Source organism: the organism of the source record quoted next, unplaced genomic scaffold (genome assembly GCF_019419815.1).
Source record: "Pyrus x bretschneideri cultivar Hongxiangsu unplaced genomic scaffold, Pyrus_bretschneideri_v1 Contig6, whole genome shotgun sequence".
Taxonomy (NCBI): Eukaryota; Viridiplantae; Streptophyta; class Magnoliopsida; order Rosales; family Rosaceae; genus Pyrus; species Pyrus x bretschneideri.
Genome location: NW_025999798.1, coordinates 10666476 through 10692448, shown reverse-complemented (window position 1 = coordinate 10692448; position 25973 = coordinate 10666476). Strand labels below are relative to the sequence as shown.

General features: G+C 39.6%; 6 protein-coding genes across 8 annotated transcripts; 3 read left to right on the top strand and 3 right to left on the bottom strand.

Annotated features, from left to right (window-relative positions):
• Window positions 1-8006: 8006 nt before the first annotated feature.
• LOC103928027 (proteasome subunit beta type-2-A) lies at window positions 8007-10830 on the top strand. Its single transcript, XM_009337029.3, has 3 exons — window positions 8007-8271; window positions 8369-8492; window positions 10265-10830. The coding sequence occupies exons 1-3, from the start codon at window positions 8114-8116 to the stop codon at window positions 10595-10597; spliced, it is 615 nt and encodes a 204-aa protein (XP_009335304.2). The 5' UTR covers window positions 8007-8113; the 3' UTR covers window positions 10598-10830.
• A 1175-nt stretch (window positions 10831-12005) lies between these two features.
• LOC103928028 (probable RNA helicase SDE3) lies at window positions 12006-16253 on the top strand. Of its 2 annotated transcripts, none has more exons than XM_009337030.3 (5): window positions 12006-12232; window positions 12738-13542; window positions 13616-13783; window positions 14240-15697; window positions 15827-16253. In XM_009337030.3, exons 2-5 carry the CDS (start codon window positions 12751-12753, stop codon window positions 16022-16024), a joined length of 2616 nt encoding a protein of 871 aa, XP_009335305.2. In that variant the 5' UTR covers window positions 12006-12232; window positions 12738-12750; the 3' UTR covers window positions 16025-16253. The 2 variants fall into 2 exon arrangements, with proteins under 2 accessions (XP_009335305.2, XP_009335307.2); XM_009337032.3 differs by having other exon boundaries at window positions 12721-13542.
• A 39-nt stretch (window positions 16254-16292) lies between these two features.
• Window positions 16293-18315, bottom strand: LOC103928029 (non-specific lipid transfer protein GPI-anchored 25-like). The gene is made up of 3 exons (XM_048571866.1): window positions 17109-18315; window positions 16915-16974; window positions 16293-16659 (listed from the first exon to the last, which is right to left on the bottom strand). The coding sequence occupies exons 1-3, from the start codon at window positions 17491-17493 to the stop codon at window positions 16361-16363; spliced, it is 744 nt and encodes a 247-aa protein (XP_048427823.1). The 5' UTR covers window positions 17494-18315; the 3' UTR covers window positions 16293-16360.
• Window positions 18316-19264: 949 nt separating this feature from the next.
• On the bottom strand, window positions 19265-20581 carry LOC103928030 (non-specific lipid transfer protein GPI-anchored 20). The gene is made up of 4 exons (XM_009337034.2): window positions 20140-20581; window positions 20002-20028; window positions 19751-19807; window positions 19265-19639 (listed from the first exon to the last, which is right to left on the bottom strand). The coding sequence occupies exons 1-4, from the start codon at window positions 20474-20476 to the stop codon at window positions 19428-19430; spliced, it is 633 nt and encodes a 210-aa protein (XP_009335309.2). The 5' UTR covers window positions 20477-20581; the 3' UTR covers window positions 19265-19427.
• Window positions 20582-22129: 1548 nt separating this feature from the next.
• Window positions 22130-23464, top strand: LOC103928032 (non-specific lipid transfer protein GPI-anchored 5-like). The gene is made up of 3 exons (XM_009337039.3): window positions 22130-22890; window positions 23084-23140; window positions 23235-23464. Exons 1-3 carry the CDS (start codon window positions 22575-22577, stop codon window positions 23360-23362), a joined length of 501 nt encoding a protein of 166 aa, XP_009335314.2. The 5' UTR covers window positions 22130-22574; the 3' UTR covers window positions 23363-23464.
• Window positions 23465-23691: 227 nt separating this feature from the next.
• Window positions 23692-25845, bottom strand: LOC103928031 (protein CDC73 homolog). 2 transcript variants are annotated; one of them, XM_009337037.3, is made up of 4 exons: window positions 24698-25845; window positions 24450-24532; window positions 24220-24323; window positions 23692-24036 (listed from the first exon to the last, which is right to left on the bottom strand). In XM_009337037.3, exons 1-3 carry the CDS (start codon window positions 25758-25760, stop codon window positions 24231-24233), a joined length of 1239 nt encoding a protein of 412 aa, XP_009335312.2. In that variant the 5' UTR covers window positions 25761-25845; the 3' UTR covers window positions 23692-24036; window positions 24220-24230. The 2 variants fall into 2 exon arrangements, with proteins under 2 accessions (XP_009335312.2, XP_048427802.1); XM_048571845.1 differs by having other exon boundaries at window positions 23692-23949; window positions 24698-25844.
• Window positions 25846-25973: the final 128 nt, after the last annotated feature.

Sequence of the window (25973 nt, the reverse complement as noted above, 5' to 3'; positions counted from 1 at the left end):
ACTTGCAAACCATTAAAATGGCCACCTCAGCTTCCTTTTATTTTCTCGCCGTCCTCTTTGCATTCTTCTCAGGTTTGTTCAATATTTTAGCACCTAGCTTCTTCGTAATTGATAGATGTATTGAACATGTATCATAAAATTATTATGAATATGAAACTCTAGAAATGTGTTTTTTGGTGCAGTGAAAACAATGGCGACAATTGTCAAGGCCAACAAAGTGTGTTATTTGGCGACGATCGGCGGGGGTTGTCCTGATGAGTACCAGTGTGCCCTGACATGCAGTACTTGTTACCGCGGCGTTGGCAAGGTCGCATCATATTGCAGAGCTGGTGGTGGAGGGTTTCCATATGATAGTTGTGTTTGTGCGATGTCGGACGGTGCTCCATGCAGTCCTTCTGGTCCGCCCAAGTGTCCAAACTGGCCTCGACCTCATTCTTCAACCAATCTTATTGAAATCATGAGTTAATATGTAAAGTCACCTCTTTGTAATGCAAATAAAGGGAGCCACCCCACATTTTAGTTAATGTACCAAATCATCAATAAAAATTATCTTTCCTTTGGATCGTCAAGTTGTTAATTTTTTGGAGCATTGTTGGTATGGTTAGTTGGTTTTTTGGGTTGAGCATTGTTGGTATGTTGCCAAGAGGATGAAAACTGGTATCAGTCATATTATTGATTAACTTAACCACAAGAGCCGAATCCATCTCCACACATAATCGTGAAATACTCGTCTACTGTAAGTTTCAATCCAAAATATAGCCCCCAAATTTCAGCATCAGCTACCTGACCTTTGCCCAAGTTGACCGAGAATCCGCCAAGCCAATCACCAATGTTGTCTCTAAGAACTGCTGCACCTATATTTCTGATAGTATTGATCTGAGAACCGTCCACATTAAGCTTCACCTTCTCTCCAATAGGTGGATCCCACGCATACACGATTTGAGGCACCATACCATTCTTTTGCAGCCGTAGATTGCCGCATTGTGAAGTTGTCTTCAAAGAGTTGTTTATTCCTTTTATGGAAGAATACTTTAAGAGATCGTATTCGTGTTTAGTCAAATTACTTTTTTCATTATCGTATAAGTCCCAAGTTTTATTGCACATCCCCTACTACAAGAATAAAATCTGTGCTATATGCAATTCTATTTACAAAACAAAAAGGAAATAAAAACATACATATATCAATCACATAAATAAAAGATCATAAAATGAATAAACAAAAAAGTGTTAACGTTCTACACAATAGCAGAAAATAAATAATCATGCACTATAGTATATGTTTGATTCTCATCGATTCTCCTCTCTCTTATCCACTAATTATTTAATCTGTGTTGAAAAGTCTGATGGCAATGAATGCCCACAGTATGTTAGCAAAAGTCTTCAGCATGGGTAGAAGTTTTCAATGCCCATGCAAAGTAAAAGTTGAATACATAGAGATTGTATAGTCAGACGAAGTGTCCAAATTTCAAAATGCATTTACTGCATCAGTTTGGAGTTGCTCTATAAATAGAGCACTCCGCATGTTTTCAAGGAACAGAAAATATAAGAAGAAGAGAACGAGAGAAAAATATCAGTAACATCATCTATTCCTCTGCCTTTTATTTGTTATCCTCTTATTCTATAGTTTTAGTGTGGCATTTTACATCTACCTTGCACCTACAATTAAAAAGGTTATTCCTTTAACTTTGACCTATTTATAACACGTTATCAGCACGAGTCTCTAAATATAATTATTCTCTCATCTCTCTTCGCCGAACGAACGAAAGAAAGAAAGAATGTTTCCTTTAAGGTTTTTATTGTTCATCTTCTTCCTCTGCCTCAACTGCGCCGTATACCCTCGCGATGAACTGTTTGCTCCATGTCTGCTCTTAGTTCTCAATCTAACGGTTACATACATCTTTGATTACTTGTTTGGTGTAGAGATTGATTACTATCCCAATATTTATTCATGTTAATTCTACTGTAATCCAAGATGGTGTGGTACAATCGCCCATCTTGAACTGCAAATTTATTCTTACTGCGATCCAAGACGGTGCGGTATCATCGCCTATCTTGGATTGCAGATTTAATTTTACTGCAAATTTTAGGTGGAGCGGTATAATCGCCCACCCTACCTTGCATATATAAATTTACCTGCTGTTTAATTTCATTGCAATTTTAGGTGGTGCGGTATAATCGCCCACACTGCTCTGCATATTTAATTTTCCTGTTACTTGAGTGGTGCGGAATAATCGCCCATTCTATATTACATTATTTCAATGAGAATGGTGCGGTACAATCGCCCTCCTCATTCACCCTGAAAATCTCGAGCTAGAAGTTTCGAGTGCTTATTATTTTGGCCTGAAGATCAAAATGAAAAATTTGTAAGAACCAGAAGTTCTAACATTATATTCCTCTAGAAATACATATTATTACAATTTCTTACACATCTCATTTTCTTTCAGAAAAGAAAATGGCGAAATTGGCGAAGCTTGAATTTGCTGCCCTGGATATTACCGGGAAGAATTACCTGACCTGGGTACTGGATACCAAGATCCATCTGGAAGCAGGGAATCTTGGAGATACCATCAGGGAAGAAAGCAACACATCCTCTCAAGATCGGGCAAAAGCCATGATTTTCATTCGCCGCCATCTTGATGAGGCGCTAAAAAACGAGTACTTAACGGTTGAAGATCCGTTAGCTCTCTGGAATACCTTGAGAAACAGATACAATCACTAGACAACGGTGATTCTTCCAAAGGCCCACTATGAGTGGACTCATTTGAGGATCCAAGACTTCAAGTCAGTGGCAGAATACAATTCTGCATTGTTCAGAATTACCTCTCAGATGAAGCTCTGTGGGGATATGATTACTGAGGAGCATATGCTGGAAAAGACTCTCAGTACATTTCATGCCTCCAACGTGCTCCTGTAGCAGCAGTATAGAGCGCGAGGCTACACTGAGTATAACCAGCTGATATCTGTGCTCTTAGTAGCTGAACAGAATAATGAGCTCCTGATGAAAAACCATCATTCCCGACCTACTGGATCTGCACCATTCCCATAAGTGAATGCTGCTTTCCTCGAGGTGAACGCTACATCCTCTGGTGGTGATAATCATAAACGAGGACGTGACCACAAACGAGGTCGATGGAATAGGAAAGGCAAGAACCATGGAGTTCAGTTTCACAACCAGGTTCCGAGGCATAATTCAGGTCGGAGCTTCAAAAATGCGAATCTCCACAAAGGCAAAGCTCATATGAACAATGCTCCTAGAAACTCTGAAGGAGCCTGCCATAGGTGTGGTGGCAATGGGCATTGGGCACGTACTTGTCATACCCCAAAACATTTAGTGGATCTGTATCAAGCATCCCTCAAGGAGAAAGGTGTCGAGACCAATTTTCTCGACCAGGCTAGACCAATGGATATACCTGATCCGGTGTTTGACTTATCAGGGCAGTTGAACACAACTCATCTAGATGTTCCAGACTTTATTGTGGAAATGGGAAATGAAGTATACCGGTCCGATTAAAACATTGATGTACTTTTATTATGCTGAACTTGTAGTATTTCAGATTCAATAAAAGTGACATGTAAATTTTCTTGTTATAACTTGCTTTTAACTCTGATTCTCTTACTCAGAGAGCATGGATAAAAACTGTGGTTATTCTCAGAACATGAGAAATGGCGGAGATATTTGTCTTGCAGATAGTGCAACCACATATACAATACTTCTTGATCGAAAGTATTTCTCAAGCTTAATACCTACAAAAGTAGGGGTAACAACAATATCAGGACCTTCAGATGTAATTCAAGGTTCAGGGCAAGCCCAGATTATGTTACCAAATGGAACAATATTGTCCATACAGAATGCATTGTATGCCACTCAAACTACTCGAAATTTATTGAGTTTCAAAGACATACGTTTAAATGGATACCACATTGAAACAAAAAGTACAGAAAATGTGGAGTATATATGCCTTACCTTCAATGATACCCAGAAGTGTATATTGGAGAAGTTGCGTGGTATGTCGAGTGGATTGTATTATACATACATAAGGACAATTGAATCACATACTGTCATGAACCAGAAGTTCATTGATTCAAAAGTTTACATGCTTTGGCATGACCGTCTGGGTCATCCAGGATCTACCATGATGCGTAGGATCATTACCAACTCTAATGGACATCCATTAGTGAGCAGACACATTGCTGCCTTAAATTATAACCCTTGCAAAGCTTGTTCTCAAGGGAAGTTGGTAATTAGACCATCACAACTAAAGGTTGATGCTGAATCCCCATCATTTCTGCAAAGAATTCAAGGGGATATTTGTGGGCCTATTCAACCATCATATGGACCATTTCGATATTTTTATGGTTTTGGTTGATGCATCTACCCGATGGTCATATGTTTGTCTCTTGTCTACTTGGAATGTAGCCTTTGCGAGACTTCTTGCTCAGATAATTAAGTTACGAGCACAGTTCCCAGATTATCCCATTAAGTCAATCCGACTTGATAATACTGGTGAATTTACATCTCAAACCTTTGATGATTATTGCATAACATTGGGCATTGATGTTGAACACTCTGTTCCTCATGTCTATACTCAAAATGGTTTAGCAGAAGCATTGATCAAGCGACTCCAGTTAATAGTTCGCACTCTACTTATGAAAACCAAATTACCAGTCTCTGTATGGGGACATACCATCTTACATGCTGCATCATTGGTTTGATTGAGACCTATAACTAACCAGCAATACTCTTCAGTACAACTCGTGTTTGGACATCAGCCAAACATTTCCCATTTACGAGTTTTTGGTTGTGCTGTTTATGTGCCTATTGCACCGCTGCAACGCACTAAAATGAGACCTCAGCGTAGATTGAGAATTTATGTGGGTTTTGATTCACCATCTATCATTAGATATTTGGAACCCTTGACAGGTGATATGTTTACAGCTCGTTTTGCTGATTGTCACTTTGATGAGACAATTTTCCCGTTGTTAGGGGGAGATAAGACCGTTCCAGAAGAATGGAAAGAGCTGACATGGGTTGTTCCCACCTTGTCTCATTTTGATCCTCGCAGCATTCAATGTGAAAATGAAGTGAGAATGATCGTTCATCTTCAAAGCATTGCCAATCAAATGCCGGATGCATTTAATGATGCTATGAAAGTGACAAAATCATATATACCAGCTGCAAATGCACCTGCAAGAATTGATGTCCCTGTTGGATAAAATAAAGAGGCAGCGAATGATTCACCTGGTGCACGCCTGAAGCGTGGTAGATTCCAAGGTTCAAAAGATTCAGCCATTCGAAAGAGAAAGTCGAGGGCACAACTGAATCCAAATGAAATCATTCAAGAAGAGAAAATGAATGACACATCCACAATTCATGATTCTGGACTTCCAGAAAAAAAAAATGTCCTTGATGAGACATATGTCCCTGAAGAGACAGAAGTACATGAAAGCAAAGAAATCTCTATAAATTGTGGGATCGGAATGAAATAATCATCGATGATATGTTTGCATTCGCAGTAGCCACTGAAATCATCTTAAGTGATGATATTGAGCTCCGCTCTGTTGATGAATGCAAACAGAGACACGATTGACCTAAGTGGAAAGATGCAATCCAGGCAGAATTAAATTCCTTGGAAAGGCGGAATGTTTTTGGACTAGTAGTCCAAACCCCGCCTAGTGTAAACCCTCTGGGTTACAAATGGGTATTCACAAGGAAACGCAATGAGAAAAACGAGATCGCAAGATATAAAGCATGACTCGTTGCACAAGGTTTTTTTCAAAGACCTGGAATTGATTATGAGGAGACATACTCTCCTGTAATAGACGCAATTACGTTCCATTACTTAATAAGTTTAGTGGTTTCAGAAAGACTTGACATGCGACTTATGGATGTCATCACTGCGTATCTATATGGAGAATTAGATACTGACATCTATATGAAAGTCCCAGAAGGACTTAAGTTGCCTGAAACAAGTAACAAACCACGAGGTATGCTCTCGATCAAATTAAGGCGATCATTGTATGGTCTGAAACAATCTGGACGAATGTGGTATAATCGTCTCAGTGAGTATTTGATCAAAGAAGGGTATATCAACAATGTTATTTGCCCTTGTGTGTTCATTAAGAAATCCAATTATGGATTCGCTATAATGGCAGTATATGTTGATGAGATGAATCTAGTTGGAACTCCTGAAGAGCTCAATAAAACTGCTGAATATCTGAAAAGCGAATTTGAAATGAAAGACCTTGGAAAAAAAAAATATTGTCTCGGCCTGCAGATCAAGCATTGTATTAGTGGAATTTTGGTCCACCAATCAGCTTACATTGAAAAAATTCTGAAGCGATTTGGTATGGACAAGGCTTATCCACTAGGCACGCCAATGGTCATTCGTTCTTTGGACATTAAGAAAGATCTATTTCGTCCAAAAGAAGATGATGAACTGGTCCTTGGTCCAGAAGTACCATATCTGAGTGCAGTAGGTGTTTTGTTGTATTTAGCACAATGTACTAAACCAGATATAGCTTTTTCAGTTAACTTGTTAGCAAGGTATAGCTATACTCCAACAATTCGCCATTGGAAGGGTATCAAAGATGTATTGCGATACCTTCGTGGGACAACAGACATGGGTCTCTTCTACTCAAAGAACTCCACAGATGACCAGGCCCTTGTTGGATATGCAGATGCTAGCTTCCTCTCTGATCCGCATAAAGCCCGCTCACAAACTGGATATGTGTTTAAGAATAGAGATACAGCAATCTCATGGCGCTCAACCAAGCAAACATTAGTTGCTACATCTTCAAATCATTCAGAAATACTTGCTTTACATGAAGCAAGTCATGAATGTTCTTGGTTAAGATCAATGATCCATCATATTCGGAATTCATGCGGTCTAGCTTCGAAGATAGACAACCCAACTGTCATCCATGAAGATAATGCAGTCTGTGTTGCCCAAATGAAGGAAGGATTCATCAAGGGCGATAAGACTAAACACATATCTCCAAAGTTTTTCAGTGCTCATGAGCTTCAAAAGGCTAAAGTTATTGAAGTCAGACAAATCCGTTCAAATGAAAATCTGGCAGACTTGTTCACCAAATCTTTACCAAAGTGCACATTTCAGAAGTTAGTGCAAGGCATCGGATTACGTCGACTTACCAAACAGCTAAATTTGGAGAATGCGGAATCAGGGGAAGATACATATCAGGAAGAGTATCCATGATACATGCTTGTTGTACTCTTTTTCCTTCGATTAGGATTTTTCTCACTGGGTTTTTCCTATCAAGGTTTTAACGAGGCAACATAAGCATACTTGACACTATATCAACGATCCAGGAAAAGTTGTACTCTTTTTCCTTCGCTATGGTTTTTTCCCGCTGGGTTTTTCCAAGCAAGGTTTTAACGAGGCAACTCATGTTGATATGTGGGCATCCAAGGGGGAGTGTTGAAAAGTCTGATGGCAATGAATGCCCACAGTATGTTAGCAAAAGTCTTCAGCATGGGCAGAAGTTTTCAATGCCCATGCAAAGTAAAAGTTGAATACATAGAGATTGTATAGTCAGACGAAGTGTTGCAAATTTCAAAATGCATTAACTGCATCAGTTTGGAGTTGCTCTATAAATAGAGCACTCCGCATGTTTTTAAGGAACAGAAAATATAAGAAGAAGAGAACGTGAGAAAAATATCAGTAACATCATCTATTCCTCTGCCTTTTATTTGTTATCTTCTTCCTTTTATTTGTTATCCTCTTGTGCTATAGTTTTAGTGTGGCATTTTGCATCTACCTTGCACCTACAATTAAAAAGATTATTCCTCTAACTTTGACTTATTTATAACAATCTGCTAATACTGTCATTCTACTTAAAAAATTGCAATTATCGTTTCTCATTAGAATGCTACAAATCCTAAGTGGTCTTTGACAAATAAAAATCAGTTTGAAAGGAAGAAAAAACAGTCCGGGCCCAACTTGCAAGTAAAGTCCCCTAATATTAACACAAAAAATAATAAGTAAATGTAACTCCAATTTCGTAGCCCAAAGGCACCGAACAACATTGCGTCCCAGCTCCAAAGCAATCAAAATCCCAGAGATCGAACCTCCAAAACCCACCAGATCAACAAGCAATGGAGTCCATCTTCGGCTTGGTAGGCGATGGCTTTGCGGTCGTGGCGGCGGACACTTCAGCCGTGCATAGCATACTGGTGCACAAGTCCAACGAGGACAAGATCATGGTGCTCGACTCCCACAAGCTCGTCGCCGCCAGCGGCGAGCCAGGCGACCGGTTCAAAATCTTTTCTTTCTAGTTTTCGGTTTGATTGTCGATCACTGTGGTATGGAATCTGATTGAATTTTTTTTTGGAATATTTTGGGGAAATTAGGGTTCAGTTTACGGAGTACATACAGAAGAACGTGGCTTTGTACCAGTTCCGGAATGGGATTCCGTTGACCACCGCTGCTGCCGCCAATTTCACCCGCGGCGAGCTTGCCACCGCCTTGCGAAAGGTATGGGCTTTTTCTTGATACGTTAGATATAATTTGTGGTTTCATTGTTTGGTTGATTGGATTTTTGCCCAGCATTAGGGATCTGGTGTTAAGGTTAATAGTCTTATTATTGTGAGGGGTTTTCTTCTCCTGCAAGTTTAGGGTTTTTGTTGAGGTATGGTGATTGGGGTTTAGTTAGAATGAAGCATGTCGAAATTAACTACATGAAGTGGGCTTCAAGCGGAAAAAAGATTAACAATGTGAGTCGGGTAAATACTTTATGTTGTGCACGTTGTTTTGGTTTGAACAAATGCAGTTGTAATGTTCTTTTGAGTAAGACTGTTTGGTTCTTGACCTTATACATTGACTAAATCTCTCAACGGTATGCTTTAATTGACAGCCCCATATGAGTTAATTTAGCGATTTAAAGTTGTATTGCAAAGTTAAGTGATCAGAGACTGAAAGATTGAATTCGTGTATCAAATAATCTGATAGGGATGTATGCAGGTTCTGTAGATGCTAGTTATACTTCGTTTACAATCTGGGTTGACAAGAGTGATGACTCTAATTAGGAATACTAAGGAAATCTAATTTTGATCTAAATTTTGTTTTAGACGTGTATAACTTGCATATAATGTTTCTACGAAATCCAAACTTCCAGAATGTATCTAAAAAACCAAATTTGAAAGTTAGTTAACTAGTCAAACATTTTAATAGAAATGAGGCCCCTTGGTAAGTTTCCTAGACGCTTGAGCTTCAAAGTGTTTGTCTGAAAGTTTGCAAGCTAACTTATCAAACTCTTTTTATTTCAGTTTTCATTTTTATTGAAGTCTTTGTCTTATATGTTTATGCCACCATATTATAACATAATTTCTAACGTAGCATGTGTTTAACATTGGATGCACAATTTTCAGCCCCATTTGTGCCTTTTGAGGCATTTTTGGGCTTCCTTCTTGTGTGGTCTGATTAGGTATTTCCAGATTTTTGTTCTATCTTCAAAACCAAAAACCATTCACTCAAATATTCTGATAGCCTAAGTTTACTCTTCCCCAATTTTTGTTGATAGCCGCCTTTAGCTTAATCGCCACGGCACCTAAAATTATGGAGTAGTTGCTGCTCTAAATTCCAGAATCAATGATAAAATTCTAGTGACTTCTTGTCTTCAAGTCCAACCCTAGTAGTCTTCAGAGTATCCTACCAATCCTTCTTCCCATTTGTATTTGTACATTAAACCTCGTTTTGAATTACTGCTTAAACGTATGAATTCAAACAATATGGCATCTTCAAACAATATGGCATCTACATTCTAGAACACAATCTCATGGATGTTTGTACCTTTTCGTCAAATGCTTGGAATGTTGAGGGCAAATGTGGCAAGTCTCAAGTAATTATGTATGCTTCTCATTTTTGAGGCTGTTCCTAGGCGAAAGAATTATTGAGGAAAAAGTGAATATGCTTAAATGGTATTCCTAAAATTTTATGTAGTCAACTTGTATTCCTCATGCTGGCTGCACCAGTGTTATAGGCACTACCAGTTCACTTCTCATGGGTATGGTTCAAAGTAATATGGCTCTAACCTGAAATAAGGGGGGTTGTGGTTAAAATCTCAAAGGGGATTATATTGTTCTATGATTTTCCTTTTTGAGTTGCAAAATTTTTCTTTATCCGCTTTAAATTTTCATGTGAGAAAAACAAAAAACCATGTACAGTTGAGTTTAGAGGGATGCTTTTAACTTCAGAGAGAGTTCAGTTGTTACGAATGATGGCTGGTTTTTAAAAATTTGATTTTGCAGAATCCGTACATGGTGAACATCTTGATGGCTGGTTTTGACAAGGAGGCGGGGGCATCCCTTTACTACATCGATTACATTGCCTCTCTTCACAAGGTTGAGAAGGGAGCCTTCGGATATGGGTCGTACTTTGCGCTCTCACTGATGGACAGGCACTACCACAGTGGCATGTCCGTGGAGGAAGCAATTGACTTGGTTGACAAGTGCATCATCGAGATCCGGTCAAGACTAGTGGTGGCTCCCCCAAACTTTGTGATCAAGATTGTCGACAAGGACGGGGCGAGGGTGTATGCATGGCGGGAGTCCATCAGGGATATCAACGTTGCTGCTGCATGATCGATCCTTTCAAAGTATCACAAGACTCGTGTTTTTGTTACTTTTAAACGCTTGTTGGCTACATTTGACTATGCTCTAGTAAGTGAATTTGAAGGCCTTCCAGAACCCACCTAAAATACTCACAGTAGCTCCCTTCTTGTTTGCACTTATGATACGAAAGCTGCTGGAATACTTGTATTTTGGAGGAAGCAAATGACTCGTTATTTGTTATCCAAGAAATCTGTTAACAACCATACTTGCATTTACCCTCATGTCAAAGGAACCAACATTTACCGTTTGGAAGATTAATTCCAAACCCTAAAACTATATTTTCATATATCTTTCATGAAGATAAATCGCAAACCCTCAAATTAGATTGAGACTCGCATGAAATAGGAATTCTAAGATGGCGGCACTCTAAAGTGAATAGCGATTGTTGTGTTTTAAGTTTTTTATATGGTTATGTGTGGTTTGTGACACGGTCACTTTTAACATTTCCGTTTTATATTTTATGCAAGCAAAACTTGTACGAAAGCATCATATAAAATTGACCAAAAAAAAAAAAAATGATATTGTATTTAAGAGGCAATGAGTTGCTCATTGCTTTTATAGCAAGGAAGATATCGAATCCCGCGGGCCTCTGAGTCCACCCACAAAACTTGCATGAAAGTAGAACTAGATATTTATATCACCATCCGTTTTGATTTGTACGACTTGACCTGGAAACAATGACTTTTGGCAGGACAGGACGGGAAGCCGCTATTGGGCAGCAGTGGAATCCAATGACCATAGGCATAGGGGACTTTTTTGTTTACTCGGGATTATATTTACTCCAAATATTTTAAATGTTAAATTTTTGTTTAAAATATAAAAATTAAAATAACTGTTAAAACATTCAAAATATAATACTTAATAGTCCATAGGGGAATGGGTCACAAAGTAACCACTTTAGTGATAATGGGGAAGCTTAAGAAGATTAATCCCAAAATGAAAATGCCACTTAAGTTATCACGAATCATTAGTGCAGGTTAATTTGTTTTGTTCTTTGTCACCAAAAACTACTTTCTTTGTCTTTTTATCCACACTCGATGTAATTGATACATTGAACATATTATGCTTCAACGTATCCAATATATCAAAATTTCAGCTATTAAATTTGGTCAATAAATTCTCGATCAATAATCTAATAGAAAAAAATTTAGTATATAGAAATCTTCAAACGATTATGTGAAGGACTTAAATGAAACACGTTTACTATCACACAACGTTATAATCAAATAATGCCATGTAAAAGTATTTATCCAGACGGCAGTGCATTATTGGACGAGAAAGGGGAATCATCATACTAAAATCAGTAGACAATGTGGGTCATAAGTAATCATTATAGTAAACTTAACTAGGAAGTTTAAGAGGATTAGTACTTGGTTTTTTCCGTGACCATTCACTCTCTCACTCTTCCGTGCACACTTGTTTCCAGGTTCCGACCTTTTTTTTCTCTTTTCTCGGTTCAAAATTGGATGGAACTGCATTGAACCCTTTTCCAGATTCTTCGTTTCTCTCTAAAAAATCTAATATTTTGGGTTGTTTTCGTTTGATCGGCGGTGGGTTCTGGGCAATCATCTCTCTTGTTGGCCGCCTCCTCATATCTCTTCACAGGTTCGTCTCTTAACCAAATTCCTTTTTTTTTTTTTTTTAAATCTTATTTTTAACGATTTCTGCCCGATTCTGCTTAATTTATGTCGAATTTTGGACTTTAATTCGCGTATGGGTTTTGGATATTGATGTCTGATTTTATTGATTTTGTTGGTAATTTGTATTCTGTGTTTTCTCTGATTGTGGTTGTGCTGGTTTTTGTTGGTGGAGCTTGTATGCCATTGTTCGTTGTCCCCTTTTTCCCCACTTCTTTGCTTCAATGTAGGTTTACTAACGGACGTTTGAGAACCATTTCGTTTTCAGTTTCTGTTTACACCTTTTTACCAAACAAGTTTTCAACGAAAACCAAAATCCGAATGCTACTCATGTGAATTTTCAAAATTTGGTTTTCGGTTTCCAATAAACTAAAAACAATTACTTTGTAGCGAATTGGAGTTGTGGTAGTTCTCATTTATCTACCTGTAATGTAGTTTCCTATTTGAAACTTACAGACTGTTGTTCTTGTCAGTCTGTGTTTGGTGATGGATTCAGTTGGTGATAAGTGGGATGATGAAGAACGCTCTGTAATCGGAGACAAGGGAGAAGTCCGATACATAGATTTCGATCATGATAAATCGGTGCGTAATTACAATCCTAATGAAGAGGGTCCAATTATTGTTTCAGTTCCTTTCCCTTTTGTGGATGGAAAGCAAGGTGGAAAGCCTCAATCAGTAGTTGTAGGAGAAACAGCTGTGGATAAGATAACTCTTAAGAACACCACCACTGATCCCATGCAGTGGGGTGTTACAATTTATGCATCGAATCCAGAGGACTCATTCAAGCTTTCTCTGATGGAACCTCCAACAGACAACTCTGATTTGGAAACCATCCAAGCCTTCCTTGAGTGTACTTCCCTGGAGGACAGAGCGCTGCATCCTGGAGATACTCTGACTGTATGGCTATCATGCAAACCCAAGGAAATTGGAGTGCACACCTCAATTGTGCATTTTGATCTTGAGGCGGACGTGATTGAACGTGTTGTCTTTCTATTGGCAGAAGATAAGATATCCCAGTCTTTAGCCTCTACAAAGCCATACACAAGAGGCATTAAAAAGAAACCTCTTAATGTGGAATCTCATATTGGGTCTGTACGTCCAAGTAGAAAAACATATCGAATGTACAAAAATAGGCTTCCTCGATATGACATTCCAAAGGACATCAGAAGCTTGATTGAGAGTGGGCAGATTCCCTCTGTTGTGACTGAAGGTCTTACAAGAGGGAACTATCAACATTTCTTCAAAAATTTACTCATCATGGAGGAAATAGCACTAGAGGTAAGCTCTTCATTTTGAAACAACACTTTATGAAGTTGTTTGTGATTTGTGCTTAATTTTGTGATTCCTTCAGGACAGCATGAGAAGTTATGATATGGAAGGCGTTCCTTTGAGGAAGAGGGGACAGCAGTATTTGTCCCTTGAAGTGCCAGGGCTTGCTGAGAGAAGGCCTTCACTTGTTCAAGGAGATTATGTTTTTGCCAAGCTTGAGTATGAAGATGAGAGAAGCCTTCCATATAAGGTTGTTTCCTAAACCAAAAACTTATCTTCAAGACCAAACCTCCAATCCGTTACTAAATTCAATGATTGTTAATATTTAGTATGATGAATTGAGTGGCTATTCGAATTATTTATGTAATCATCTATCTATTTGTAAATGCTTAGTTCTACCAAGGTACATTTAATAATTGTTTCATGTTCTTAAAGTTGTCATCTAGAGTGATTTTTGGCCAAACCAAATAATTGAAATGTTTAGCGTCTGGCAGAAGTTGGTCATTCATGACTATGTCCTAAACCAATTGGTGGGTTCATCCATGAAGAAAGAGAATTTCATCCATGCGTATGCCTTGTGTTTCATAAGCTGTTGACTAATTCATGTGTTAGGGATTTTTTTAGTCGTTGCTAAAATGTTTCCGTGTTATTTTAATATCCAGAATATGTAGCTTATCTTTCAAAATATTTAATGTGTTCTGTTCAGGGTCATATCTACCGTGTCGAGGCCGATGATGTTTACTTGAAGTTTGCCCCAGAATTTCATTCACATCATAGAGACGGTAACCTTTATAAGGTACAATTCACATATAATCGAATCGGCATGAGAAGGTTATATCAAGCTGTTGATGCTACAGAAGATTTAGATGTAGGGTTCCTTTTTCCATCTGAGTCCACTCAAAGAAGGATGATTAGAGCCATGCGAATGGTGCCTATATCGTGTACCCTTAATGAGGAGCAGAGGCGCTCGGTTGAGATGATCCTTGGCTGCAAAGGAGGGCCACCTTATGTAATTTACGGCCCTCCTGGAACAGGTAAGACTATGACATTAGTTGAAACAATCCTGCAACTCTACACAACCCGGAAGAGAGATCGAATCCTTGTTTGTGCTCCTTCAAATAGCGCAGCAGACCACATTCTGGAGAAACTGCTCAATGCAAATGCTGATGTTGTAGTTCAAGAGTTTGATATATTGAGGCTCAATGCATCTACCCGCCCTTATGAAGATGTCAATCCCGACCTTATTGACTACTGCTTCTATGATGATGATGCCTTCACCTGTCCTGAACTCCATGCCCTGTTGAGCTATCGGATCATTATATGCACCTATACGAGTGCCTCCTTGATTTATGCAGAAGGTGTCCGTCGAGGCCACTTCTCTCATATTATCTTGGATGAGGCAGGCCAAGCTTCAGAACCAGAGACCATGATCCCGATATCGAGTCTCTATAAACAGAATACAGTAGTTGTTCTTGCTGGTGACCCGATGCAATTAGGTCCAATCATAAACTCCAGAGAAGCAGAAACCTTTGGTTTGGGGAAATCATACTTAGAGAGGATTTACGAATGTGATTTTTATAGAAATGGGGACAGAAATTATGTTACAAAGTTGATTAAAAACTATCGATCTCACCCGGAAATTTTGCATCTCCCTAATGAGCTGTTCTATGGACGAGAGTTGATTGCTTGCAAGGATGACCCAGTTTCCTTCATGGCAAGGGTGGACCTTCTTCCTAACAAGGATTTCCCTGTTCTTTTCTTTGGCATCCAAGGCTGTGATGAGAGGGAAGGGTGTAATCCATCATGGTTTAATCGGACTGAGGCAAGTAAGGTAGTAGAGATCACTAAACGGTTGACTGCACGAAAGAATTTGAGCGAGGAAGATATTGGGATCATAACACCTTATCGGCAGCAAGTGCTAAAACTGAAGAAAGCTTTCGAGAATGAGAACATGCCTAATATCAAGATTGGAAGTGTTGAGCAATTCCAGGGACAAGAGAGGCAAGTTATCATAATATCAACTGTCCGATCAACAATCAAACACAATGAGTTTGACAAAACGTACTGCTTGGGATTTTTGAGCAACCCAAAAAGGTTTAATGTGGCTATTACTCGTGCTAAAGCTTTGCTAATTGTAATTGGTAACCCGCACATCATCACCAAGGTATGTTCCTTTGTCTTACAGCAGGTTACAGGACATTATCTTTCGACTACTGGTGTCTACTGGTGTGTGTGCGCGTGCGTGCAATCCTAGGATTATTTTCTTATGATTTCAGTTGATTGGTTTTGGCAGGACCGGAACTGGAACAAGCTGCTTTGGCGTTGTGCTGACAACTCATCCTATCAGGGTTGTAGTCCCCCTGAGAGACAGGAAGATGATGAAGACACATCTTTCTCTATAGATGATGGGCAGCCGGAAGAATTCTTGCAAACAGAAGTCCCCCAGCCTGCTGGGGTTGGTGAAGCTGAATGGTCTGATTGGAACATATAAATTGGAACAGAAGTTTATTTTCTTCATATACTATGAATCCATGGATGCTAGCCAGAACTATAATTTACTTTACTTTTTATTTTATTTTACGTGCCATGAATCTACGGCACTATTCCAGCATGATTTGACATGCCAATTTCATGTAGGACTACATTCAGCTCGTTGTGTTTGTGTGAAAGACGAAAGTTGATTTTATAAGTTATGCAGATGAAACATATTTGTGGGTGAATTTCATTATACTTCATTGCTCAACTATCACAGGTTGTCATCTCAAAATTAGGCAGAAATTTATATGTGAATGTATAATTTTTCATGAATGCCAATGTGACAGGGTAACTACACAAGCTTTCCTGATGAAGTCAGTACGAGAAATGCCGAAAGGGCGGTGGAATTTTCATCTACAATCTCAATGAATATAGGAAGCATCAGCTGGACATGGAAACAACTCAGTAGTGCAGGTAGAAACCAAGTGTTGCTTGTGTGAATTTGCTTCACTGCTGCTGAAACCCTAGCCGGATATACCGCTGAGCTTGGTGGAGTCGGAGATCTGTTTCCCGGTGGAATGCTTGTAGTGTTTGCTGATTCTGGTGCTAAGCTCATGAGAGGAGATGAAGCATTGCCAACAGACTCAAAACCTGCAAGATAATAATAAAAATGGGATTTTTAGGGTTTTTACAAAATCGAAGTTTTCTGCATGGCATTTTAGAAGTGAGATTAGAAAAGTGACAAATGGGGTTTTTAGGGTTTTTCTTAATTAGCCAAGATTAGCATGTAGCATCCCTCTTGAATCTCAATGCACTTCAAAGACAATTAACAATAATTATTAAATAATAAATGCATTTTTGAAAGTAAAAATCCAAGAAAATCGTGGAGTAATTGGGACTAATTACCAGAAGGAGGAGAAATCTCTGAAATTGTTGAGCTGAGGAGAGGAGGGAGTTCTGGCGATCCTGTTGCAGTTACACAATACAATCAGAATTTTCAGAACCAAAGTTTCTTGAAAATTCGCATTCATGGCGTCAAGAAGTTAAAAGATTGGTAATTTATGAATCGATATATAAAACCATAAATTGGGCTCAAGAACCTGAGCAGAGCGATTCCAAAGACTCTGCACTGCTTGTGTTTGTGGAAATGTCTCCGAGAGGGCAAGTGGAAGACAGAAACAGAACGCGACTCCCGTTCACGGGAAACCCGAGCATAGGAGGATCCTGGACCAGGTAGCAGAGGCACAGAGCGCCACCGGACTCCAGCGACAGCGAGAAAGCGTCGCAGCACTTGGGTGGGCGCGAGTCGGAGAGGTTGTTCGGCGGAGACGACACGTACGGCAGGCACGGCGAGAATCTCACGAGCTCGTCACCACAACTGGGTAGCGGCGAAGGCGGTTCTGCTGCTTCGGTGCTGATAATGGCGAGCGTCAAGGCGAGGAGGATGGCCATGAGGGGCGGAGGAGCGGTGGCAGTGGTTATCATGCTCGAGAGTTTGAGAGAGAAATGGCGGGAAACAGAAGAGTTTTGATAATTCCAGAAGTGCCCTTTTCAGGTCTGCAGTTAATAACGAAGAGTGTAATTTTAACTGCCCAAGCTTAACCTTATGGAAGCGGTTAGAATTTGCTTCTAACAAATTTTGTAGCCAAACTACTCCAATCTACTGGAAGGAATCGACTTTGGGTGCATAACGCGGAAACATTGCCTAGGCCAACCGACTTACATTTAGTAACGCGATCCTTTTAGCATTGCTCAACAAGAAAATGATAGAAGCCTCAACATAATCGTTATTCGAAAAAATTACATTATTGGTCAATTTACTGTGGCACAAGAAATAGAGAATTCATTAAAGCTAATACAATGCTTTACAAGCTTGAAGAGCAAATGGCAGTAGCAGCATTGGTAGTGGATTAACCTTGGTCTTGTCCTCTCTGTTTGATTTCCTCTTGGGAGTATCGTCGTTGGTTTTGGTTACTTGAGGGCCTGTGACTGATGTGCTTCTATTGTAGCGTCGTCAGTGCTTCAACCGGGGCCAACAGGACGGTTCCTGGATCAGTTGTAGTAGAAGATAGACATGGCACAGTTATACCTGGACAGTGAGTTAAAGGAGGTGCAGATATGTTAGACTTTGATAATGGCAATGACAGCGAGATGCCGGAAGAAGGTAGGGGTGGGAAGGATTCTCCTATCAGAGCACAAGCATTCATACCCAGCTTGGAGAATTTGATTAAGGGCAGTGAAACAAGTTTCAGAATCATCCACGGAAATAATCCCAACATTACTGGGTTTCCAGCAATGCTCAAGAAGTATTACTTATGTCTTTTTCCTGCATGTTTATTAACTTCAACTGACACTTTGATTTTATGCCTTATTTTCCTTCAATTTATTTCATTTCATTTTAGAAATATTGCTCTATTGATACATTTGTTAGTTTACAGCATTCCAGCATTTTGATAACGAAACTATTTACTGAAATTTAACTGTCTTAATTCCCAGGCGACCGCACCAAAATGCAAGTTAAAGTTGAAAAGCCATTTTATTAATTGGTTTGTATTACAATTTGAAACATTATCGATTATGTCTGCTATCTTTTTTGTCAAGCAAATGCTCTGTCATCTTTGTATAGGAACAAATTCATATTGTGACAGGCAGAACAAAATGAGTTGAAACGTATCACTCCTTTCGTCTTTTTATCGTAAAAAAAAATCATGCAATTCGCCCTGCATGGTGGGTTGATAAAATACAACCCTTTCACATGGATTGTGAGGAGTATTATTCATGAATTCTCAACTGCAGAGGAGGTTTTTAATTTGTGACTTGAGCCACAAGTTAAGCACAAACATTGTGTGAAATGAGATGATGAGTCTGTTTTTCCTCAGCTTTTATATAAAAGTTTGCAAATTCTCAAATTTGAAGATAACCACGTCATATGGTTACAAATTCGAATTTTGAATCCAAATATCTACTCAAAGTCAACAGATAGAAACCAAAATCATTTTTCATTGCAGACAAATGATAACCTTATGAGTCATTTCATCAAACACTTCACTCCTCCGTCCACACAAAACTTCAAGAATGTCATAATCAATTACATCTCTGCGCAAAATTGAGTGTTTGACCCCAACATTCTTGCATCTAGGGTGGAGTGAGTAGTGAAGTGATCGATGCAACGTCTCACGAAGAAAGAAAATTGTGTCAGCCATTCGTAGGAGTCTTGAAGTAATTTACTGAAACTGAATTTGTGAAAGGTCCCAAATTAAAATGAAACAAATATTTATTTTCACTGATTCTATCAATAACCACCTAAATATGGTTTACAATGATCTGAAGTAATGAAATACAATAATCACACTCAATTATAAATAATATTTCTCAAACAATGTACGAAAAATGTGTAGAGGCAAACATATACAATCAGCCTAGAAAAACTTCATAGCTAGAGTGCCGGATGCCAATAGCAGAAGGGAAGGCGAGTAAGAGAGTGTGGCAGCCGAAGGAGTCAGAACCGGGCGGCTCCCAGGAATTGCGTTTGGAGCTGCAGAACCCCCTGTTGTAGATGGCGGAGTTAAATCCGGTGTGTTGTCGGATTCTGGTGACTCAGCAGAGGAGGTGGGTGCTGGGACAGAGGAAGCTGTTCAACAGAAAACATGTTATGAGGCAATCAATATCAAGAACCATCGCCATTTCGAGCGCTTTTAGCATTAAACAGCTTCGATGAAAATGTACTAATTTAAGAAGTTACCTGTTGGAGCAGATGGTGAAGCTCCAGGAGAAAGAGCTGGCGACAGGGAGCTAGGACCTGCCAAATTCAATTAGACAGCATTAGTTCACCAACTAACAACCATACAGTATAAGAAAATGTTTACTCGTCAGGCAGTCCGACATGTTATGATATTAGATTGTCAATATCAATTATTATCGTAATATAACATATTCGACTGTCTGACAAGGGAACATTAACCTAAAATTACAGTACTTCAGGTAAAATGGTACCTGGAGCAGGAATAGGTGCACCAGCGGCTGCACGTTGATCATGTGTTCATGTTAGTAATCATATCATAAAGTACACATAATTAATCATGTTTATAATACTGAAAAACCATGTCAAAATTACTAAAGTTTTAAATTAACCTGGGCATTGGAGAGGGACGCCAGGGAGGTTGCAGGCACGAGGAAGAGAGATGGCTAGAGTCCGGTTGATTGGCAACTGGAAGGGAACGCCTCCAGTCGCAAGGAGGCAAAAACAGTCCCTGCTAGTACTTGTGATGGATTTTAGCGAATTGCAGCAGTCTGCGGTTGGTGCTGTACCATTGGCGCTGCTGTTAGTGAGAAAACTCATGCAAGAGGAAAAGCTAGCAATCGTGTTGGCAGTACAAGGGGAACGAACTTGCGCGGAGACTGCCAGAGCCAGGACAAGAGTCACTGCCATTGCCATAACTAGGCGGGGAAACGACACGAAAATCTCCATAGTATCTGAATCTTTTGGTGGAACTTGGAAGGAAATCTGTGGTTATGTAGGAGTTGGAAATGCGTACAAACTTATGATGAATTCTGAGTTGTTTGAGTTGCGTTTGGAAGTGAGAAGGGTGAGAGAATTTATACATGAAGGGAAGTGGAGGGAACAAGAAAAGGTGAATTTTCTGAGTTGGTTTTTGGAGCTCAACTACCTTAACGAACCTATGTGGAAAAAAATAGGGTGTTTTGTCACTTTTGTTAGCGGTGGGATTAGCATGGCGTAACAGATTTATGCACCATCTTTTGATTTGCATTTTCGCTGAGACTTTGGTGAGTAAGAAACGTCCAACCCTGGTTTTTATTATGTGGCTTCATATGGTTGGTTCATATCATTTGTTTAGAATCATACTAATAGGAACATAAAGAATGAAAATGTGACCAAAATGAAGTAACACCAAGTGAAAAAGGTGTGAGAGATTCTTCCGTGTATCCGATGGTTTGTTAATGTGTTTTACATGTCATATGATTTCGTCATTATTTTCTTCTAATTCAATCATATGATGTGTGAGATAAACAGATGTTAGTAAATCAATTACATTTAAGATTTTGCCTCAATTTTGATCCTTGTTATTTGACTTCTCTAATACAAGGACTCCTAAAATTGAGAACCAAAACATAACGATAATGCTTCTTGTACACAATTAGGAATTAGCAAAAGAATTATGTACAAGGAGCATTATCGTTGAGTTTCCAAAAGCTTAACGATAATGTTCGAGTTGTCAGATTTTTCACTTTTCATGAAAAGAGAATAATTCTTTAGTTCTAAAAAGAAAAGGAAAAAAAAATTGTTTCAATAATCATTTTCCTTTTTGTTATAGACTTAGAGAAGAATTTACATAAAATGATTTCACTATTACGTAACATTTCTGTCTAATAAGTTCATAACCTATTGTCATGTCTAAATTTCTCTCAACATGACAATGCATGACATCACAGTTGCAGTAAACTGATTCCGTATAATTTGCTCTCCAAACTTAGGGTTTCAATAATCATTTGACAACTCGAACATTTTGCTGACCAACATGGAAATACAAGATAAAAGTAGTTCACCATACCTCATCTCATGAACAGGTGTTAAAACATGCCTCATTGTTCACAATCATAAACTCAAGTCAACTTTCCTTCTAGAAACTACCAAGAATATCGCCGTCAAACAAATCGTGTGCATTATTCTGAAAATAAAAGAACGGTAACCTTCTCCCCAAAATCTCTTCCAACATACATAGCATCTAGGAATTTAAGAAGACGTGCCTTAACAAGTTTATGTATTAGATGTTAGATTAGTCACCGACAGGGTTTGAACTCACGCCATCATACAAGAGCTCAATTCATTTCCATTACTGTGGTAAATGGCCACTTGCATCTTAACTCTTAAATTTGAGATGGTGTTTAGGGTAACTCTTATTATTATTTCTTCTTCACTCTCTTAATATTATTATTATTCATAGCCAGAAATAAAAGATAAATTAGTTTGTAAGGTTTTATGGAGCTCGTTTGGTGCCTATTAAATTGCATTGAATAACTCATAATTTGAGGTCTATTTGAACGTAGTAGTAAATAACTTTTCATTCAACATACTATTTCTTTAAGTTGCTCAAAATGGAATTAAAAAAACATTTCTTCATTCAACATACTTTAAATATAATGAATCATTTAATCCAATCATAAATATGAAGCGACCCATTTTTAGACATCCAAAATGTTTTAAGTTGTGATCTAATCTATGCCAAAAACAATAGAAGTTGGTAACCCAAAAACCGACCTTCATACTATTCCACAGCCAGCTAAACCACACAACAATTGACAATTTAATAAATCTTAGCTTCTAACTAAATGAAGAACCCGTTGTGACATAATACAAGTAGGAATAGTTAGGTTACCAATTAATCCAACATTTTTGTCCTCTTTCTTCATCTCCCCCGCTACAAAAAGCCACATATTTCTCCTCTAACTTCACCAAATCAATCAAAACAGTCGTATCCCACTTCGGATATCACTACTTCCCAATCACTTCTCACACAAATCCAAACAACTTTTATTCCAAATTTCCAATGGCACGAAAGTTTGAGATGTCTCTAGTCCTTGTCCTAGCGACCATGTTCTTGGCAAGGGCAGCAGCACAGTCCAGTTGCACAAACGTGATCATCAGCATGTCACCCTGCCTAAGTTACATCACTGGAAACTCCTCAACCCCTTCTTCCCAATGCTGCTCGCAGCTAGCTAGCGTTGTTGCTTCCTCCCCACAGTGCTTGTGTGAGGTTCTTAACGGCGGTGGATCATCCCTGGGGGTCAACGTGAATCGGACTCAGGCTCTGGCATTGCCTGGTGCTTGCAATGTCCAGACTCCACCACTCAGCCAGTGTAACGGTAAGCCTGCACATGCTCAATGCCTTCTGTCGGTGTTTAGAGTGACTCTCACATCAGGGAATTGAAGCCTTGCCTAATAGTATAAATGATCTTAGGCCTTTCCACCCTATTTATTGGTTTCGGGTGGATGCTCACATTCTAATGATCGTCTTAATCTTCTTCTAATAACTTGTATACCGTTATATTTGCGCAGCCGGTTCTCCAGCTGACTCACCAACAGGAGCAGCGGACTCTCCAAATAGTCCTTCAGGTACACAAAACAGTTCATATGATTATTTTAGCTGTGAATGAATCTATAGCAATTTCTACAAGGTTGACGCTGTATTGGTGTTCATATCGTGCAGGAACCGGATCAAAAAATGTACCATCGACTCAAGGTGGCTCGTCGGCCGGCAACTCCGTCAAGATGTCTACCACGACTCAACTCTTTCTTCTCTTGGCTGCGGCATATGCTATCTTTACAATGTGCTAATTTTTCTTTTCTGTCGGCCAAACATTTCGAGTTACGCATAATACTGTTTGTGATTGTTAACGTATTCGATTATTATTTTGAATTCAGTTGTTAGATTATTGATATATTCCTTGTGACCTCAGAGAGGTTGATATAGTTTTTGTACTTTATTTTTGCACTCAGAGAGGTTAATATGGTTTTTGTACTATTGAAAGAGGCAATCCTGCTCCCTTCCCTTTTTTGTTATAATAAACTTTTTCTAGCTTTTGGGTGACAAAATTATCAATTGAATTAGAATTATGATAATAAACATCAATCACAATATATAACAACTTCGGTAGAAAACTTACACTTATTGTAATACAAGCTTTCCAATCTCCGTCCTCCCGGATAGCCACATTGCACTTCCTGTGCAAAGGTTTGTCTCCCTACAGGCGGCTGGAGATGTAGGAACAGTATTAACTTCAGCCTAGTTTGCACATATGCAGAGATCCTACACTCAGATGAACCTCAACAATGTCTTGCTGAATCTCCGGAGAAGATGGTTCAAGGGCACCGACCGCTGTTTCTCAGTCAGTTTTAGATTAACTGGGAAACCCTCTGCATATCTGCAATGAGCAGGCAAGGGTTTGCAAATATGTAAAACGACCAGTCCATCTTCAAGTATACATCCTCAGGCATTCTCCTTGCCAACCCTGAATATTCAGCCAAGCATCTCCATGTACTCTTAGATTGATATAGTATCGTCACTCAGAAAAATTGTAATGTTACATTATCCTAAAAAATCATCAAAATTTTGATAACAAAACTTAAAATTTAAAGGAGCACAAAAGCGCAAGCCGCACCAACATGACTGCTGTAATCTCTTTCTTCCGCACCTTGATGCACATCAAGAATGTGATCTTGACCGCACAAATTCTTCTAATCTGTCCCACACCTCTAATGCTGCAGCTCTATCTTGATGTCGTTTATTCTTGCTAATCTGCACATTTAGAACACAGTTCAATATCGTTCGAGAACAGAACAAATAAATAACAAACATGAAGTGACAATGATTTCAATTACAAAACCAAGTCCCTAACTAGCTCAAGATGGTGAAAATTCTTACTGAGATGATCTTCACATTCCACTGCTTCACAATTTTTGCCGACTCCACGCTATCATCTTCGAACCGCATGAAGAAACCCATAACTGTATTACAATCAGACAGATACAAAATAAGCCAAATCATATCAGCTACAAATACAATGAAGTTTCAAAAGCCACATAAAACAAAGTCAGAAAGCTAAATCTCAACGAACCAGAAAACTATTTTTCAATGCAATTAAAACCTCAGAACTGAAAATTTCCACTTACTCTTATTGAAAATCTCAACATGGTCCTTGAAAGGCCAATCCTTGAACTGCCATTCCTTCCCCAACACGAAAACCGCCACAACACGGTCCCAATCCTCCGCCTTCAATGCTGAGGGCTTATCCCTAACCTCATAAGCCGTCACCACCCGGTCCCTATCCCTACTAAACTTCTTCTGCACCGTCACGCAGTCTGGCTTCGCCCCATTCATCTGCTTCACCTTCACATCAGTGGGTATATAAACCCCATCTTCCAAAAACTCCTTCACATTGTAAATCGTAATCAGCGTCTGAAACGCACTGGGCACCAAAATTATGGGCACCCCTTCCCCAACTTTACCTCCTTTCAAGTGCAATTTGGGCTTCGTATTCGGGTCGTAACCCGATTCATCTCCGAACCCGGTCAAGCCCCTCTCGTCGGAACCCATTAGCCTGCTTTTCGCCACCAGCCCGTCTTTCCTCTGCTGCGACTCGATACGCTGCCGTTCCTCTTCCCTCTTCGTCGCCGAAGTCAAAACGGCGTAAAAGTTCCTGCCTTTACACTCCAGCAACCCCTCGCGGTCCTTCAACGGCCTCTCGCTGGAGCAAATCAAAGACATGTAGTCCACCGGCGTCTCAATTTGAGTGAAAACCCTAGAATCCAAAGCGGCGTAATCGCCGTTGTCGTTGCTGATGTGGTTACCGTTGCTGGCGGAATCGAGGGCGGCAGGGATTTTGGGGTGGTGTATGGCGTCGTTCTGGGGAGGGAGGATGAACTCGATGGAGTCGGAGGAAGAGATCTTTCCGGTGAGGTAGTCGAGGAGGGGCTTGCGGTCGGGGAAAGTGACGGAGGGGATCCCCTGGGTGCGGGCGCACTGGATGTAGTCTGTGTGCTTGATTTGGTGGTTGTTGACGTAATAAAGGAGGGTTTCGAGGGTGTAGAGATTGCCTTGCTTGGAGCGGTAGGCGGTCTCGGCGTAGCAGGGGAAGCTGTAGTCGGAACCGAACCGGAACTCATCGTTGACCCGGACGATCTTGTCGAGCTCGCCGCGGATTGTGAAGTCGCGGAGGGCGGAGAGCGGGTCCATGGAGGATGATGCTGTTGCTTCAACTGTGGAAAGTGATCCGAGTGATCACTGAAACACTCTGATTACGTGCGGAGAGTAAACGGCACGTATCTGGCTCAGGGTTTGGCTCGCTTAGGGAGGAATATGATTATTTCACCTCCTCTTTCCATCTCCTTTCACCTCCTCTTCTCACCTTCTCTATTACTTTAAATTCTTATGGTTCAATTGTAATTT

What these genes read in the sequence shown, in the direction of transcription:
- LOC103928027 (XM_009337029.3), top strand. Translation starts at nt 8,114, where the DNA reads ATGGAGTCCATCTTCGGCTTGGTAGGCGATGGCTTTGCGGTCGTGGCG. An exon ending in AGCGGCGAGCCAGGCGACCG is followed by an intron (nt 8,272 to 8,368) that starts GTTCAAAATCTT and finishes TGGGGAAATTAG; the next exon opens with GGTTCAGTTTACGGAGTACA. An exon ending in TTGCCACCGCCTTGCGAAAG is followed by an intron (nt 8,493 to 10,264) that starts GTATGGGCTTTT and finishes TTGATTTTGCAG; the next exon opens with AATCCGTACATGGTGAACAT.
- LOC103928028 (XM_009337030.3), top strand. Translation starts at nt 12,751, where the DNA reads ATGGATTCAGTTGGTGATAAGTGGGATGATGAAGAACGCTCTGTAATC. An exon ending in TGGAGGAAATAGCACTAGAG is followed by an intron (nt 13,543 to 13,615) that starts GTAAGCTCTTCA and finishes TGATTCCTTCAG; the next exon opens with GACAGCATGAGAAGTTATGA. An exon ending in ACCCGCACATCATCACCAAG is followed by an intron (nt 15,698 to 15,826) that starts GTATGTTCCTTT and finishes TGGTTTTGGCAG; the next exon opens with GACCGGAACTGGAACAAGCT.
- LOC103928029 (XM_048571866.1), bottom strand. Translation starts at nt 17,493, where the DNA reads ATGATAACCACTGCCACCGCTCCTCCGCCCCTCATGGCCATCCTCCTC. An exon ending in TTTGGAATCGCTCTGCTCAG is followed by an intron (nt 16,975 to 17,108) that starts GTTCTTGAGCCC and finishes TAACTGCAACAG; the next exon opens with GATCGCCAGAACTCCCTCCT. An exon ending in AGAGATTTCTCCTCCTTCTG is followed by an intron (nt 16,660 to 16,914) that starts GTAATTAGTCCC and finishes ATTATCTTGCAG; the next exon opens with GTTTTGAGTCTGTTGGCAAT.
- LOC103928030 (XM_009337034.2), bottom strand. Translation starts at nt 20,476, where the DNA reads ATGGAGATTTTCGTGTCGTTTCCCCGCCTAGTTATGGCAATGGCAGTG. An exon ending in CGTCCCTCTCCAATGCCCAG is followed by an intron (nt 20,029 to 20,139) that starts GTTAATTTAAAA and finishes ATCAACGTGCAG; the next exon opens with CCGCTGGTGCACCTATTCCT. An exon ending in TGCACCTATTCCTGCTCCAG is followed by an intron (nt 19,808 to 20,001) that starts GTACCATTTTAC and finishes TGAATTTGGCAG; the next exon opens with GTCCTAGCTCCCTGTCGCCA.
- LOC103928032 (XM_009337039.3), top strand. Translation starts at nt 22,575, where the DNA reads ATGGCACGAAAGTTTGAGATGTCTCTAGTCCTTGTCCTAGCGACCATG. An exon ending in ACCACTCAGCCAGTGTAACG is followed by an intron (nt 22,891 to 23,083) that starts GTAAGCCTGCAC and finishes ATATTTGCGCAG; the next exon opens with CCGGTTCTCCAGCTGACTCA. An exon ending in CTCTCCAAATAGTCCTTCAG is followed by an intron (nt 23,141 to 23,234) that starts GTACACAAAACA and finishes CATATCGTGCAG; the next exon opens with GAACCGGATCAAAAAATGTA.
- LOC103928031 (XM_009337037.3), bottom strand. Translation starts at nt 25,760, where the DNA reads ATGGACCCGCTCTCCGCCCTCCGCGACTTCACAATCCGCGGCGAGCTC. An exon ending in TGTTGAGATTTTCAATAAGA is followed by an intron (nt 24,533 to 24,697) that starts GTAAGTGGAAAT and finishes ATTGTAATACAG; the next exon opens with TTATGGGTTTCTTCATGCGG. An exon ending in GGAATGTGAAGATCATCTCA is followed by an intron (nt 24,324 to 24,449) that starts GTAAGAATTTTC and finishes CTAAATGTGCAG; the next exon opens with ATTAGCAAGAATAAACGACA.